The following is a 15,557-nucleotide window of genomic DNA, read 5'->3' as shown; positions in this document are numbered from 1 at the left end:
TCCATCTGAAAAGTACAAAACAGCAACTATCTGGACAGGTGAATATCTGAACCTGGTCGGCGTCCACGAACAGGATCTTGTCGACGGCGAGAGGAAACAGCACGTCCAGGAACAGGATCTTGTAGCCCCAGATGATCCTCTGCTTCTCGGTCTGCTGGTGCAACCAGCGCGGCCACTTGTACTGGACCAGCTCGTACTGGAAGCCGTACTGCTGCGCCATGTGCGGGATGAACTCCTGAGGAACAGAGAGCAGGCCGTTGCCCTGGGCTCGGAAGGACGAGGCAAAACACAAACATGCACAATCGGCAAAAAGATGTAAAGAAATTGGCAATCTGGACGCGAAAGGGACTCGAGACATAATCTTCATAAACCTGAAAACACGACAATCTACATGAGAAAAAATACAATCTAAACATCATTAAGAAGATTATATTTGAATTACTGTCAAATTCAATATGAAGAGCAATCCTCCTCTACAATGAAATACTGTATTAAAGATTAAAATAGTTTAATTTTTTTTAGCAGATATTTGTTTTGATATTAATTTTTTTATTTTAATTATGTATTAATACGTTTTTTTAGAGTGCGTCTCCTTGCTTTAGTTTAGTTTCAGTTTTTATATATTTGGTTTTACAATTGTTTGTTTGTTTTTAGTGGTGGCTTTAACGTCTCACAAGTATTTAGCTACATATACATAAAACAATAAAGAATCATACCTTAAACGACGGGGACAGGTAGTTCTTGAGGAACCAGAACTTGACGGGAGTTTTGGTGTTTTTCAGAACCGACAGCATCATGATCCTGAGAGGAACCAAGAGGAACAGAGGGGCTCAACTGAAGTCTTTGTCCACATAACATATAAATAACTAAATATATATATATATTTGTATATATACACATATATATAAATATATATACACACATATATATATATACACATATATACACACATATATATATATATATATGTATATATATATATATATACACACATATATATATATATACATACATATATATCCACATATATATATATACATACATATATATCCACATATATGTATATATATATACAGGACTGTCTCAGAAAATTAGAATATTGTGATAAAGTTCTTTATTTTCTGTAATGCAATTAAAAAAACAAAAATGTCATGCATTCTGGATTCATTACAAATCAACTGAAATATTGCAAGCCTTTTATTCTTTTAATATTGCTGATTATGGCTTACAGCTTAAGAAAACTCTAAAATCCTATCTCATAAAATTTTAATATTTCCTCAGACCAAGTAAAAAAAAAGATTTATAACAGCTGAGTGTTTGTCAAGGCTCAGGAAACCCTTGCAGGTGTTTCGAGTTAATTAGACAATTCAAGTGATTTGTTTAATACCCTACTAGTATACTTTTTCATGATATTCTAATATTTAGAGATAGGATATTTGAGTTTTCTTAAGCTGTAAGCCATAATCAGCAATATTAAAAGAATAAAAGGCTTGCAATATTTCAGTTGATTTGTAATGAATCCAGAATGCATGACATTTGTTTATTTAATTGCATTACAGAAAATAAAGAACTTCATCACAATATTCAAATTTTCTGAGACAGTCCTGTATATACACACATATATATATACATATATATATACACATATATATATATATATATTGTCCCCGTTTCCTGTGGCGCTCACCGGCTGAAGCGCTCGTACAGATGCCCCGAGGCCAGAGAGAAGATGTTGATCACGTCGTCCTTCTCCTGCTTCACCTCCGTCGTCTTTGCTCCGCCGGTGAAGCCTCTGAAAGATCAGTTACGAAAGGTTATTGTTTTTAAGTTAACAACAAAAAACTGAAGAAGAAGAAATCTTCAAATCAAAAGACGTCTTTGACGAGTCAGCAGTAATTGTTTTGTTATCCGGAGTGAGAAACCAGGAGTGAGTTCCCCTCCAGAGGAGGAACATCGGTCACGTCGCCCTCGCTCAGAATTAAACCTCCGCACGGCCTTCTTTTTATACATATAATAATATATACAATAATATATTATATCTGTGCACAGTCGATGTCAGCTGGCACTCATCCAACGTAATTCCTAGAGTATTTGAGGTTGCGTGTTAACATTCCTGCGTGAGCAGGCGGCGGTGCAGACGATGGAGTTTCTCCTTCCCCCTCTGAAATATATATACAGGGTTTTTACACATGTTGACCAGTGGATTTCCAGGACTTTAAACCAAATGTCCATGACCAAACTGAAATCTCGGTATAAACATGAACATTTTAGAAAATGTTTGCGTATTGAGAGCGTACGCCGGCTTATATTTTGAGCATCTTTCGTTCAAAAATATATTAATTATTTCAAACTCGGCGTAAATGAACATGTGATTATAACAGCATTTCCATGACTTTTCCAAAACTTTTATGATTTAAGTTTTTTCCATGACTTTTCCAGGCCTAGAAATGACCATTTCAAAATTACATGACTTTTCCAGGTTTTCCATGACCGTACGAACCCTGCATATATAAAATGTTTTCTTTGTTTGTCAATTTCCAAGTAACAAACAAGAAAAAAGCAGCAAATCCTCACACGTGAGAATCTAGATTAACCAAAGAGCGATTCTCAGCGGCTTCAGAGACGACTTAAACTATCGCCGGTGAATCCTCGAGCGGCCCGACGGCGACGAGTCGTTCCGAGTCGACGCGTACCTGGCCAGAGAGTTCCAGAAGCCGGTGTCCTTTTCCTCCGTCACGTCGCTCAGCAGCTCCTCGTCGAACTTGTCGGGTTTCTTCTGGACCTGAACGACAAACACAGTCCGACAGTCGATGTGAAGAGTGATAAATCAATAAGATCTCATCTCGCTCGCAAACCCGTCTTATTCGTATACAAAATACATTTGACAAAATAATCCAAAATATCTAGAAACTAGAACGGGCATTCGGTAGAGAGCATACCTTCGCCTATCACAAGATTGAGCATTGCATTATGAACATGTTGGCATTAGTTGCATGCCAATTGGACAGAAATTGACTGCGCTATGGTAAAAAGAAGATCTTGACCTTTGACCCGATCGATCCCAAAATCGAATCAAATGGTCCCCGGATAATAACCAATCATCCCACCAAATTTCATGCGATTCGGTTTAATACTTTTTTAGTTATGCGAATAACACGCATACAAATAAATAAATACACGGCGATCAAAACATAACCTTCCGCATTTTCAATGCGAAGGTAAAAAGACTCAAAATAAGAAAAGGCCTTCTGGTAAACATCAAACAAGCAAAACAAGGTTCAGGCTTTTAAGGAAAATAATTTTTGCGAGTAAATGTTTGTGAGCTCTGGGATCCACTGGAAGACGCTCTCTCTGGAGGCCAGAGCGACGGGAACAGAAACCTTTCCTTCATCTCGCCATGAAACGGTTTCTTTATTAGTTTGAAGCGTAATATTCTCCATAGTTGTGTGTTTTATTCTGACGAAGCGCCTCCACATCCCGTTGCAGTCTTGGACACGTAGTTCTGTTCACGGTTCAAAAGGTGTGTCATAACCCCGATATGTGGACCGTTAAATTACACATGGAATTCATTCCACTCGTTTAAATTCATGAGAATGTTGGTGAATTGGGAATGTCGTGACTAACGGCCCCGGACGTGGGTTTAATTCATTTAGGGACACAAAGGAAGCATTAGCATCACTGTTTACTGTTGTTCAACCCACCTTGACTTTAATGATCCTGCTCTTGAAGTTGCTCAGCACGACGACGATGTCGTCCGACTCGGCCGGGGAGTCCGTGCCGTCGTGGCTGCGGCCGGAGAAAGAAAGCGACGGTGAGCCGACGGGAAGCGAGCGCCTCGTTGGCGGATCGAGAGACTCGTCTCGTGACTGTCGGATGCGACGTGGCCGATTCTCCACGCGCTCACCTGTAAATCTTGTAGATTTCATCGGAGCGTCCTTTCCTCATCTTCAGGATCCAGGCGCCCGGGTTTGCCTTCAGCTGGAAGTACCCCTACGCGGCGGAACACGGGAGACGCACAGCGTGGGTGAACTCTGGTGAGAACTCCACCGAATGAGGAACATCCAGGAAAACACATGAAACAACAACAACACCGCTTTCTGCTCGGTCCCGAGGCTCGCGGGAACAGGGTTCCTACACATGTTGACCGATGGATTTCCAGGACTTTTCCATGACTTTAACCTCCTGTTACCTTTACATTCACTAACATATTTTACCCTCGGGGTCAATTTGACCCCAGCAATTAAAACCTGCAGAAAATTATTAGAATTAATATTGTTTCCCAAGTTTAAGTGTGAGGTACTTTATGTGTGTTTGTTGACTACCTAAATAGCCCTTTAAATATATAAAAAAGTTGATATTTCTTATATGTTTGACAGTGAAAAACAGCCGACGTTAAACATTGAATGGGGTCAAATTGACCCTAAAGGTCACAGGAGGGTTAAACCAAATGTCCATGACTAAACTGAAATCTCGTAATAAACATGAACAATTTAGAAAATGTTGCATCTTGAGAGCGTACGCCAGCTTATATTTTGAGCGTCTTTCTTTAAAAAACATATAAATTATTTCAAACTCGGCGTAAATGAACACGTGATTATAACTAATTTCCATGACTTTTCCAAAACTTTTATGATTTAAGTTTTTTCCATGACTTTTCCAGGCCTGGAAATTACCATTTTAAAATTCCATGACCTTTCCAGGTTTTCCATGACCGTACGAACCCTGCGGGGAACTCACCAGGTTCGCCATGACGATGGTATCCACGAGGACGGGCTCGGAGGCGGTCCCCAGGGTGAACTGGAGGCCTCGCGGCGGCTGCCCAGAGCTGACGTCGAAACAATGGCCTTCCAACAAAAGGTGCTCCAGCTCGTACTCTGCGGCCACGATGTTCTCCACCTGCGGACGCACGGCCGGGCGAGGGCCGTCAGTCTCGATACGAGTCCAGCGGTTTGACACAGACACGGCGGTGATGGGTCACGACTAAACCCCAGGTCTTCAGGAAGAGGGACAAAACTAAATCCTCTGCACAGAAACCGAGGCGCCTCTTCGGACAAGTGTCAAATAAATGAAGTTTAAACTTTCAATGAGAAGGAAAGGAAAAGGCCCTCGACAAGTCAACGCCTGTGTTGAGTTAGTCCGCCTTCATCATGTACCGCAGTTTAAATCTGAATACACACATTAATAAAACAGTTTAAATCTGAATAAATACACACATTAATAAAACAGTTTAAATCTGAATACACACATTAATAAAACAGTTTAAATCTTAATACAAACATTAATAAAACCCCGATACTGAGACACAACTGTTCTCCTCTGCATCTCAACCATGGCAAAAGTGGAAATCTACATTTATTTGTAATTAAATACTATATTTCAAAGGAATAATTAACCAAAACTTACAGTTAGGGAAATATAACAGTCTCCGTACGGCCCATTAAACAATTAAATGAAAAATAAATCCAGTGAAGTGAGTCCCAAATTGAAGAATATCAGATAAACCCACTGAGTGATGACACTTTAAAACACAAACTACTATGGGTGAGTGGGTAGCAGGTCCGTCTTTCAATCAGGGGGTTGGAGATTCAATCCCCGCCCTCGTCGATGTGTCCTTGAGCAAGACACTTAACCCTGAATTGCTCCCTGTAGCTGCTCTACAGTGTGTGAATGTAACAGGATTGTAAATAGATTTGGATAAAAGCGTCAGCTAAATGACGTGTGATGTACTGGAAAACATTTACTCAGAGGGCAGGAGAGAACTTCAGACCTTCTGGCAAGAAGCGTTTCAGGAATACGGATCCTGATGGAACCCAGGCGGACGCGTGGCTTTACCTCCTCCAGGTAGATGTTGTCCAGGTCGTAGCGCGTGTGCACGGACTCCACCATCCAGCTCTCGGGAGTGTTGAGGTTCAGGGTGAAGAGCGGAGACTGAGGCATGTCCAGGAACTTGGCCATGGGGCCGGGCGAGAACGCCCCGTCGGCCTGGAACACCACCTCGGGCTCCAACACGTGGCGGTAAAAACTGGAAGAAAAAGGTGGAGGAGTCATCCCCATGCCATAATTGTTTGTTTGTGTATTTTATTCAGTCAATCAAATCAAATACAATACAATATTATTCAATATAATATACAAAATAGAAAGACTGAAAAGGTATAGGTAGAAGCAAAAACTTATTATAAATTCCTATTCTAAATTGAAATCAAAATAAATCAGAAAATTAATATGAAAAAAATATATATATAATTAAAATAAAACGTTTTTAGAATGATAATAACAACAACAACAACAACAACAACAACAGTATAACCCTACTGGGTTAAAAACGTTAAATGACATCCGGATATACGGTTGATCACATGAATGTTTCACGTTCGTGGCGTGGGAGACAAACTGCTGCTTTTTTCAAGTTGGCTGGAAAATAACAGCTTGGTGTGTGTGTGTGTGTGTATGTGTGTGTGTGTGTGTGTGTGTGTGTGTGTGTATACATATATAGCATTTCTAGCAAACCATGGAAAGTTTTCTTGTACACAAATGAAAGTTCCCTCCTCATGAAACCCCACATTTGAAAACAGATTTGCATTTCAAATTCGACGACTGAGCAAAACTCCACCCAGTTCCAAAAAGACGATACGAGTTGGAAAACTCTGGAAACGACTTTCAATGCTTTCCAAACTGGTTTTACGTCCCCACTATCAGTCAATTAATTACTCAATTCTCCAATTTCTTTTATAATATACAAATTGGTTAAATAATTGTAAATCCCAAAATAGCAGGAAGTAATGATTTGCGTTGTTTTAAAGCACGTCGATGTAATGATGTTTGACTTTAAGAAGCCGGGATGGACATTTGTCATTTTAATTAATTGATCACCCGAGAAAAAACAGTCAGATTAATTGATAAAGTAATTGTTAGTTGCAGCCTTTGTCTCCAAACATCCAATATAATTATGTTTCGTGCTGTAAGAGAACAGTAATTAATTAGAATAATTAAAGTAATTACGAACACAATTTAAAGCTAACAAGCTCTTCACGTGACACCGACTTCTGGTAAAACAGTGAAAAATGGGAATATTGCAAAACAAGAGCTTTTAATTATGCAACAACTGAGTCCCTATAAGTAATTAAAAAAACATGTTTAAACAAGTGTCAATTATTTTACAATTATAGCGTCTCGACTCTGGCACGTCATTATTTTGAGGCTCATTTCTCGTAAAAGGTCAAATCTTCTAGCCAGAGAAAGCAGGACGACCCATACGTATTGCACCGTTGCCATTAATATTAGAAAAGAAACCTTCGGTTCTCACCTCTTGAGCGGCATTTCTGACAGTTTGGATTGGCAGTTCATGAAGACCCGCAGGTTGACGTTCACCAGCTGCGTCAGAACCTGCAGGGGGAAAAACACCCGAGAGGGCGAGGAGGCGGGGCGAGGAACGACGCGTCAGAACTCGACCGGACCGATCACCGGAAAGACCCCGACCCGTCCCACGAGACCCAACCCACCAGCAGCAGAGGGGCCAGCTTCTGTGCGTCCCTGGTTACGGGATCCACCACGGCAACGACGTCAAAGTACACGTCTCCCTCCTTGGGCCGGATCTTCACCGCGCTGCCAACAATCAGCCAAACAACAGTGAAGTCAACACAAACGACGCTGCAGCCGACACGCTGACGCCAACCGTTTATTCTGCATTGACAATCAATGTGAAGGTAGAAAACAGCTTTGCTCTATATTTGTATTTGCTGACTATTGTCTAATTTTTATTTTAATAAAAACAACACAGCGAAATACGTTGCAACAACCGTGTGACCCTGGAGGAAAACAGGGTCTCCCCTCAGGCAAGGAGGCTCGCTCGTATAAATGATGCGCATGTATTGCAACTTTACCTGTATCGGTCATCCACAAAGTCATATTCTACCCGGGCCTCTCCTTTGGGCTGAGAGGAGAGCAGCGAGTCCACCTTCATCACGAGGTCGCTGGCCCTGAGAGAAACCCTGCATTCAAATTCATTTCCACTCCACGAGAATCGAGAAACGTAACCTCGAGATCGAACCTCATCAAAAAGTCCCGCAAATAAAATACCTGTCCTCCTCGACGCCGAACTGTTGGACTTTGCTTTTGATTCGCTCCCCAGATGTTTTCAGGATGATGCTCTCCAAAAGCAGGAAGTCATCCTGGTTGAACACTTCGCCTTCCTCCAGCGGACCGATAATCTGGGATGAAGAAACAAAGAAGAGTGTTGGACCGGAGCGCCACGGTAAGATGTTTGATCCATAAATACAAACTAATTGACCCGGATTTTTCGTGCAGATTCTTCCGAGAAGGCGAAGCGAGACCGAGACTCACTCGTCCGTTGCTGACGACGGCCATTTGTCCCTTCTTCAGTTTGAGCACGTCTCGGCAGTAGGCCGCGTGAGAGAGCAGGAAGTCAAATTTGGGCCCGTCGTACACATCCTTGAACAACGGCACGTCCATACCCTGAAGGAACACACGTTAAAACACAAGTTGGAAGCAGCAGAAAGAAGGAACAAGTTAAATAAAGTAAGTCTTTGAGCCTCAGTAAGTGCTTGTTCCTCCAGTCTGACAGGAAGCTGACAATCCCCCCGCCCCCCTAAAAAAAAATCACTCAAAACTCTGCACTTTAATCACTTGTATTCACTTGTTTAAAATTGTATTACGTATTTATATAGTATTTATAGTATTTATATATATAGTATTTATAACAACTGTACGTGAATCTTTATCTTTATGTTTACTGAGTATAAGGAAATGTCTTGTCTTATCCGTTGTGCCTGTGCACTTTTATATGTTTCACCGTGGGAGAGTGGGAAACGTCCTATCGATTCCTTTGTATGTCTAACATGTGAAGAAATTGACAATAAAGCTACTACTACATTTGGAGAATCCTAATCCTGAATGAGAAGCGAAGCCCCCCCCCCCTCCTCGTCCTCACCCCGACGGCGAACTCCCCGACGTCGACGCCCTTCTCCAGCGCCGCGGCGGTCTCCTCTTTGGTCAGCTTGGTGATGAAGTTCTTGGCGTTGTTGGCCGATTGCGTCTGCATGGCGGCCGAGATGGCTCTGGTCACGCGGCTCCCCTCGGCCGACGGCGCGGCCGACGGGTTGTTGATCGTCCCCAGTCGGACGTTGTTGCTGGTTTTCTGCCGTGGAGCGAGTGAGCGTTAGTGAACGGCACGACGCCGCTTTGAGCGCAGAGCGACAAAAGCAGAAAGCAAAACAAAATGAAACACGTGATGACACTTTGGGATTCTACTTTGAGATACTCCAGTGAAGGTTTGAAGGGCTGCTTCTCACTTTTAAAGACCCCTCTGAGCCACTTGGTATCTTTGTGGACTTCTTCATAGGCGCACACCTGCCCCCCCCCCCCCCCCACACCTGCTACTCGCCACACCATCTGCTCGCTTGTCGGGCCTTGGAGACGAGAGCTTTCCGCTGCCCCTCCCCCCTCGTCTTTGGAGCTCTCTCCCATGAGACATTCGCAATATCGACTCTCTCCACCTTCAAATCTTATCTTAAAGCACACCTCTTCAAACGGGGATATTCGGTCTTGACTAATAACTACATTGAGTTTAGCACCGGGGACAATTTTACCATTTTAACTAGAACGGGCACTCGGTAGAGCACATACCTTCGCATATCACAAGATTGGGCATTGAATTATGAACATTTTGGCATTAGTTGCATGCCAATTGGATAAAAATTTACCGTGCTATGGTAAAAAGATGATTTTGACCTTTTCATGACCTTGACCTTTGACCCGATTGATCCCAAAATATAATCAAATGGTCCCCGGATAATAACCAATCATCCCACCAAATTTCATGCGATTCGGTTTAATACTTTTTGAGTTATGCGAGTAACACGCATACAAATAAATAAATACACAGCGATCAAAACATAACCTTCCGCATTTTCAATGCGAAGGTAATAAACATTGTTAGTATAGTAAATTACTGTTCCGTTTGATTTGATGACGTCGTGATACATTGCTCCTCGTAGATAACTGTGCCTGTAAGGTATCGTTATTGTTTCATCAAGGTGTTCCTTATTTAACGATACTGTTCACGTACCGTGGTATTCTACAGTGTGCCGGTGACAGGGCTGGGAGATGTGGTTACAATCAACACCACACAATTAATAACAATAATATTATGGCAAATGTTTGTTACATAGTTACGTGGTTCTATTGTTTTGTGTCACAGTTGACAAATTCTTAATTTGTGTGTATAATCTGAATATAATACAGGAGCAGTGAAGTACGGGTTCTTTACGAATTCTTTACTCTCCGTTTTTTATACAAAATAAATGAAGGACTCAGCCGTTACCAACGTTCAACTATTTGGTTGTATATGTTTTCTGGGTAGAAATTCAGATTAAAATGTGGGCATTCGGATATATATACACATCGGATATCTGGTCACATGACGTCTATGACACCTGTCCATCCTGGAGAGGGATCCTCCTCTGTTCTCTCCTCAAGGGTTCTGACCTTTTACCCTGAAGGGTTGTTTGGGAGTTGTTCCTGATCCCATGTGAGGTCAAAGGTCAAAGGTCAGGGATGTCTATGTGTACAGATTGTAAAGCACTCTGAGGGGAATTTGTAATTTGTGAAAATGGGCGATACAAATGAACTGAATTGAATATAAATAGAAAAATATGTCTATATATATATACATATATAGAAAGATATGTCTATATATACATATATATATATATTATGTATAGACATATATATGTATATATATACATTACATATATATATATATTATGTATATGTATATATGTATATACATATATATATACAGGACTGTCTCAGAAAATTAGAATATTGTGATAAAGTTCTTTATTTTCTGTAATGCAATTAACACTGCAAAAATGTCATGCATTCTGGATTCATTACAAATCAACTGAAATATTGCAAGCCTTTTATTCTTTTAATATTGCTGATTATGGTTTACAGCTTAAGAAAACTCTAAAATCCTATCTCATAAAATTTTAATATTTCCTCAGACCAAGTAAAAAAAAAGATTTATAACAGCTGAGTGTTTGTCAAGGCTCAGGAAACCTTTGCAGGTGTTTCGAGTTAATTAGACAATTCAAGTGATTTGTTTAATACCCTACTAGTATACTTTTTCATGATATTCTAATATTTAGAGATAGGATATTTGAGTTTTCTTAAGCTGTAAGCCATAATCAGCAATATTAAAAGAATAAAAGGCTTGCAATATTTCAGTTGATTTGTAATGAATCCAGAATGCATGACATTTTTGTTTTTTTAATTGCATTACAGAAAATAATGAACTTCATCACAATATTCTAATTTTCTGAGACAGTCCTGTATATACATATATCCACCCCATACCTCCACACATTAATAAAATGGAAATAAACTTTGGCCGAGTCCTTCCTGGATCAGAGGACAGAGTCCTCGTTACCAGCGTTATGTACGGGCTGCTGCGGAAGTGTTGCGCAATGCGTGGAGTCGATCTCAAAACGCCGCCGTATAGGGAAAGAGGGCCGAGACAAACGAGACACGCACAGAGAGGAGGGCAGGTCGAGGCTTAGCAGGCTAGAGTGTTCACCGCTCACACATTAAACAGCAGAGTGGACTCAGCACAATACCGGTTTGTCTGACAAACACCTGTGGAGCGCTCGACGGAGGAATTGTGCGGCTTTAATAACACAAGTCCGAGCTGCCTCCCGCCTGAGAGGTTAAAGCTTTCACACGCTGCAGGTGTTTTATCTTTTGTTTGAAATCATTCATTTGGACAAGAATATGTTGGAGAAACATCCGTTCATTAACTCGCCATTAAAACCACAATATTAACACAAGGTCCAGCCGAAAAACACGGTATAAAAACGATGGGGTACCATGTGTCTGATGGCGTCATAAAGCAGCTGACGTCCAGAGGGCGTGTCAAAGTCTCCGACCACCCAGAAGGTCACAGGGCGGATGTAGCCGTCGTCTGACAACCACAGAGGAAGAAACAGAGGCTGTCAGAGTCAACGAGGCAGTGCGTGAGGCTGAGGAGCCGAGCCGTAATGTTTGGAGATAAAAGTCTTTAAGTGGGAAGCACACTGGGCTGCAAGAAAAAAAAACTTGTATCAATCTTTTAACATCTCCTTCTGCATGCAGCGAGAACAAATGACACATGCTCTCCTAGAAATGGAAGAAAAGCTATGTTAGAACTTCGTGAGCAGTCGCATAACACATTTGTGTGGTATTTTAGACCCTAATACACAAGTATCACATGCTGGATTAGTAATTTGTTTCCTCTGTGAAATGAAACAGATGGTGGAGTGGCGGCCCATTCAAACAGTGCCAGCAATGAAGTTCACAGGAAAAAAAAGAGCAAGTGAGGAGGAGATGGAACAATGCGGAGGAAAAGGGTGATTACCATGCCTGTTGGTGGTGGTCATCCCTGATGCAGGGACATTTTTTTTAAATCACATGAACAGAGGAGGAGGAGGAGGAGGAGGAGGGGACAGAAGGAGAATACACAGAGAGATTTTAGACTTGAAGGGGACTAGATGATCCTCACTAGAAACAACAAAACTGCACAAGCGTTCTCATTCAGTTAGCTCCTCCCTCTCGTGAGATCGCCTCGCTCACCCTCACCTTTCTTCGTCATGTAGTTCATGCTGTTGGCCACCGCGGCGCTCTTCTCTTTGGTGCCGAGAGTCGAGAAGCGAGCGTAATCGTCGACAAAGTAATTGTCTGCGTGAAGAGAAAAATGGGATGAGATGTAATTTATGGAGCGAATATGCCAACGATTATATTCTTCCAAACTGCCAAGGTGTACACGTGTGAATGTGTCCGAGGGGTGGAACGCAAAGCTATCATCGCTTGAGTCTCAAACATATATTCAGATTTATAAATTGTAAATTGACTATTTGTACAGCGCCGTAGATAAAGATACACCAGTAACACCAGAGCTCAACAGTATACACATTTTAAGGATATACCTAAATAAATAAAATATATGAAGCCAATGCAGAAGTCTTGAACTTGCATCCTGTCTAGTGGCCACCAGGGGGCGACTCCTCTGGTTGCAAAAATAAGTCTGAATGTATTGAAAGTCTTCCTCCCACTTGATTCCCTCAGTAAATATTTTAGACATGAGTTTATGGTTTAAATATCTATTTCCTAGTCTTCTTCAATAATATTTAGTAAATGATGATTTAGAGTCAAATCGACCGTGAAGTGGAGCGTGCTTTAGGGTGGAGCTTATTGCGATTGACAGGTCTCTACCACTACGAGAGCCGTGGAGGGCGTCTCTAGGCCACTCCTCCGCAGTCTGAATATGGTCACTTCTGGTTGGAAAAAGCCAAAATGGCGACGGCCAAAACGCCCAAACTCGAGGCTTCAACACAGCGACTCTTAGATCCGGTCGATGCTTGCGAGTTTCTGTTCTACGGTCTCGTCTTTAAAAAGGTGTCAGGCTTCAATCTCTGGTCATTAAGTAGATATAATGTCTGAACTGCGTCCGTCTTCACAGGTGTACTCACTGGTGTCAGACAGATCCAGGTACGCTCTGCTGGTGGACAGCACTCTGGGGTTGATGCGAGGAACAACGTTGGCCTGATTCATGATGAAGTCCACGACGTCCTGATCGGAGGCCAGCTCCCCCTGCAATGAGCAAAGAGTCGGGAAGTTAAAGGAATGCAGAGCGAAACATCGTCGACCGTTCAGCCAAAGTTTAGACTCAGAGTTGGAAATCCTTTTTAATTACTGCGCTTGTGTATCCGCTGAAAGGACCAAGCGCCGGACCTGGGGTGACCGGGCCTTTCAGCAGCTGCACCCCCCCTCTGGAACTCTCCCCATCCACATCCGTCAGGCTCCCACCCTACCAATATTTAAGCCCTCAAAACACACCTCTTCCAACTCGCTTTCCCCTGCCGACCCCCTGACCCCGATACGACCCCTGACCCCGATACGACCCCCTGACCCCGATACGACCCCCACAGCTCCTCCAGTCTGCTTTCCTCTCTTATTGTTCCACACGTCCCGTTTGTTTGTTTTGTCTGCTTTCTTTTTGTTTAGTTCCGTTTGTCTCTTGTCCCCCGTGAAGCGTCTTTGTGAACTAGAAAAGCGCTCGAGAAGTCTGAATTATTAGAATTATTATGATTATGTTTTCATCCAACAAGCGTTGATTAAAGTTAAAACGTGAAAACTAGAGTGCGGATGTTCACCGCTTGAACTGCTACAGCAACTAAATTAAACCGCGATGCTGTAGCTAAACTTTAAGAACAAAAAAGAAGGCGTTCAATTTTTTTTTTAAATTCAAACATTTGGCTCTTCCGAGTGCTGCAACTGGCATGAACAGGAAAGCACGGCAGATGGCGCGCTCACAAAGATCTAGACCAACAGAGAAAACATCAATCACTAGAAACCAAACAAATCATCCGGAGTTCTTCTACTCCATTTTCTTTTAATTAGACCACTTTGTTGCATATATAAGAACAAATTAGAATAAATAAATACTGCCCCCGACTCTCAGGAAACACGCGACTTGTTCCTTCTCCTCAAGGCATTTTTTTAATAGTTAAATCCTGACGTGACAATGAAACCCTCACCGTATATCAAGCGTGTGTGTGTGTGTGTGTGTGTGTGTGTGTGTGTGTGTGTGTTCTCACTGACCAGGTAGACGGCTCTCTGGTAGAAGGACGTGGTCTCCAGGATCTTCTGCATGGTGACCGTCTCCAGCTCGTCCGGGTCCAGCTGCTCTCGCTGGTACGGTATGCCGTTGTACATGACCACAGGCAGCGGGCCCACCCCCGTCTGCTGGTAGTACGCGACCCCTTCCTGAATGAGAGAAACAGCGAGGCGGTACTTTTATTTGCATCGGATTCACCGACTCTAAAAAAAACAATGCCGGAGGAAAATCTGATCCGTACCGTAAAAAAAACAACAACATTACACCCGTTCTCTCGATGTAAAAAGCTTCATTTAACCACGATATGACATGGATACGACTGAAAAAGGTAACAACTAGAACGGGCACTCGGCAGAGCGCATACCTTCGCATATCACAAGATTGGGCATTGAATTATGAACATGTTGGCATTAGTTGCATGCCAATTGGATACAACTTGACCGTGCTATGGTAAAAAGAAGATTTTGACCTTTTCATGACCTTGGCCTTGACCTTTGACCCGATCAATCCCAAAATCTAATCAAATGGTCCCCGGATAATAACCAATCATCCCAGCAAATTTCATGCGATTCGGTTTAATACTTTTTAACTTATGCGAGTAACACGCACGCGTACAAATACACGGCGATCAAAACATAACCTTCCGCATTTTCAATGCGAAGGTAACGATGTGTTTGCGCCGCACGCAGTTCCAGCAGCGACAGCCTCTCACCTTCCTGTTGCTGTCGTAGCTGGAGTCGGCTCCCAGCACGCTGCTGACTTCCACGTAGGAGAACCTCTTCTCCAGAACTTTCACCACATCCTCAACGCTCAACTTCCCGCCGATGGCCACCCGGTTAAACATCTAGAAGGACGGAAAAAATAAAGGACGGATGGGAAAGAAGAG

At 42.3% G+C, this 15,557-nt stretch overlaps 1 protein-coding gene across 2 annotated transcripts in view; it reads right to left on the bottom strand.

The window, feature by feature from the left end:
- Window positions 1-15,557, bottom strand: part of uggt1 (UDP-glucose glycoprotein glucosyltransferase 1) — a 35,564-nt gene that overhangs the window by 3,794 nt on the left and 16,213 nt on the right. Inside the window, exons 17-36 of one of the 2 annotated variants that reach the window (XM_056427267.1) lie at window positions 15,384-15,515; window positions 14,656-14,820; window positions 13,524-13,644; window positions 12,634-12,732; window positions 12,413-12,436; window positions 11,886-11,980; window positions 8,948-9,154; window positions 8,341-8,472; window positions 8,077-8,207; window positions 7,881-7,976; window positions 7,500-7,602; window positions 7,304-7,383; window positions 5,833-6,022; window positions 4,738-4,896; window positions 3,905-3,990; window positions 3,702-3,786; window positions 2,694-2,782; window positions 1,688-1,792; window positions 717-801; window positions 53-235 (exon numbers count right to left, since the gene is read on the bottom strand). In XM_056427267.1, the coding sequence (XP_056283242.1) occupies window positions 53-235; window positions 717-801; window positions 1,688-1,792; window positions 2,694-2,782; window positions 3,702-3,786; window positions 3,905-3,990; window positions 4,738-4,896; window positions 5,833-6,022; window positions 7,304-7,383; window positions 7,500-7,602; window positions 7,881-7,976; window positions 8,077-8,207; window positions 8,341-8,472; window positions 8,948-9,154; window positions 11,886-11,980; window positions 12,413-12,436; window positions 12,634-12,732; window positions 13,524-13,644; window positions 14,656-14,820; window positions 15,384-15,515 (2,367 nt within the window). The remainder of the gene's footprint in view (window positions 1-52; window positions 236-716; window positions 802-1,687; window positions 1,793-2,693; window positions 2,783-3,701; window positions 3,787-3,904; window positions 3,991-4,737; window positions 4,897-5,832; window positions 6,023-7,303; window positions 7,384-7,499; window positions 7,603-7,880; window positions 7,977-8,076; window positions 8,208-8,340; window positions 8,473-8,947; window positions 9,155-11,885; window positions 11,981-12,412; window positions 12,437-12,633; window positions 12,733-13,523; window positions 13,645-14,655; window positions 14,821-15,383; window positions 15,516-15,557) is intronic. The other variant, XM_056427268.1, reaches the window with a different exon arrangement.

This window comes from Pseudoliparis swirei, chromosome 11 (genome assembly GCF_029220125.1).
Source record: "Pseudoliparis swirei isolate HS2019 ecotype Mariana Trench chromosome 11, NWPU_hadal_v1, whole genome shotgun sequence".
In the NCBI taxonomy this organism is placed as follows: Eukaryota; Metazoa; Chordata; class Actinopteri; order Perciformes; family Liparidae; genus Pseudoliparis; species Pseudoliparis swirei.
Note: the sequence above shows the minus strand (reverse complement) of the source record. Positions and strands in the feature narration are given on the sequence as shown.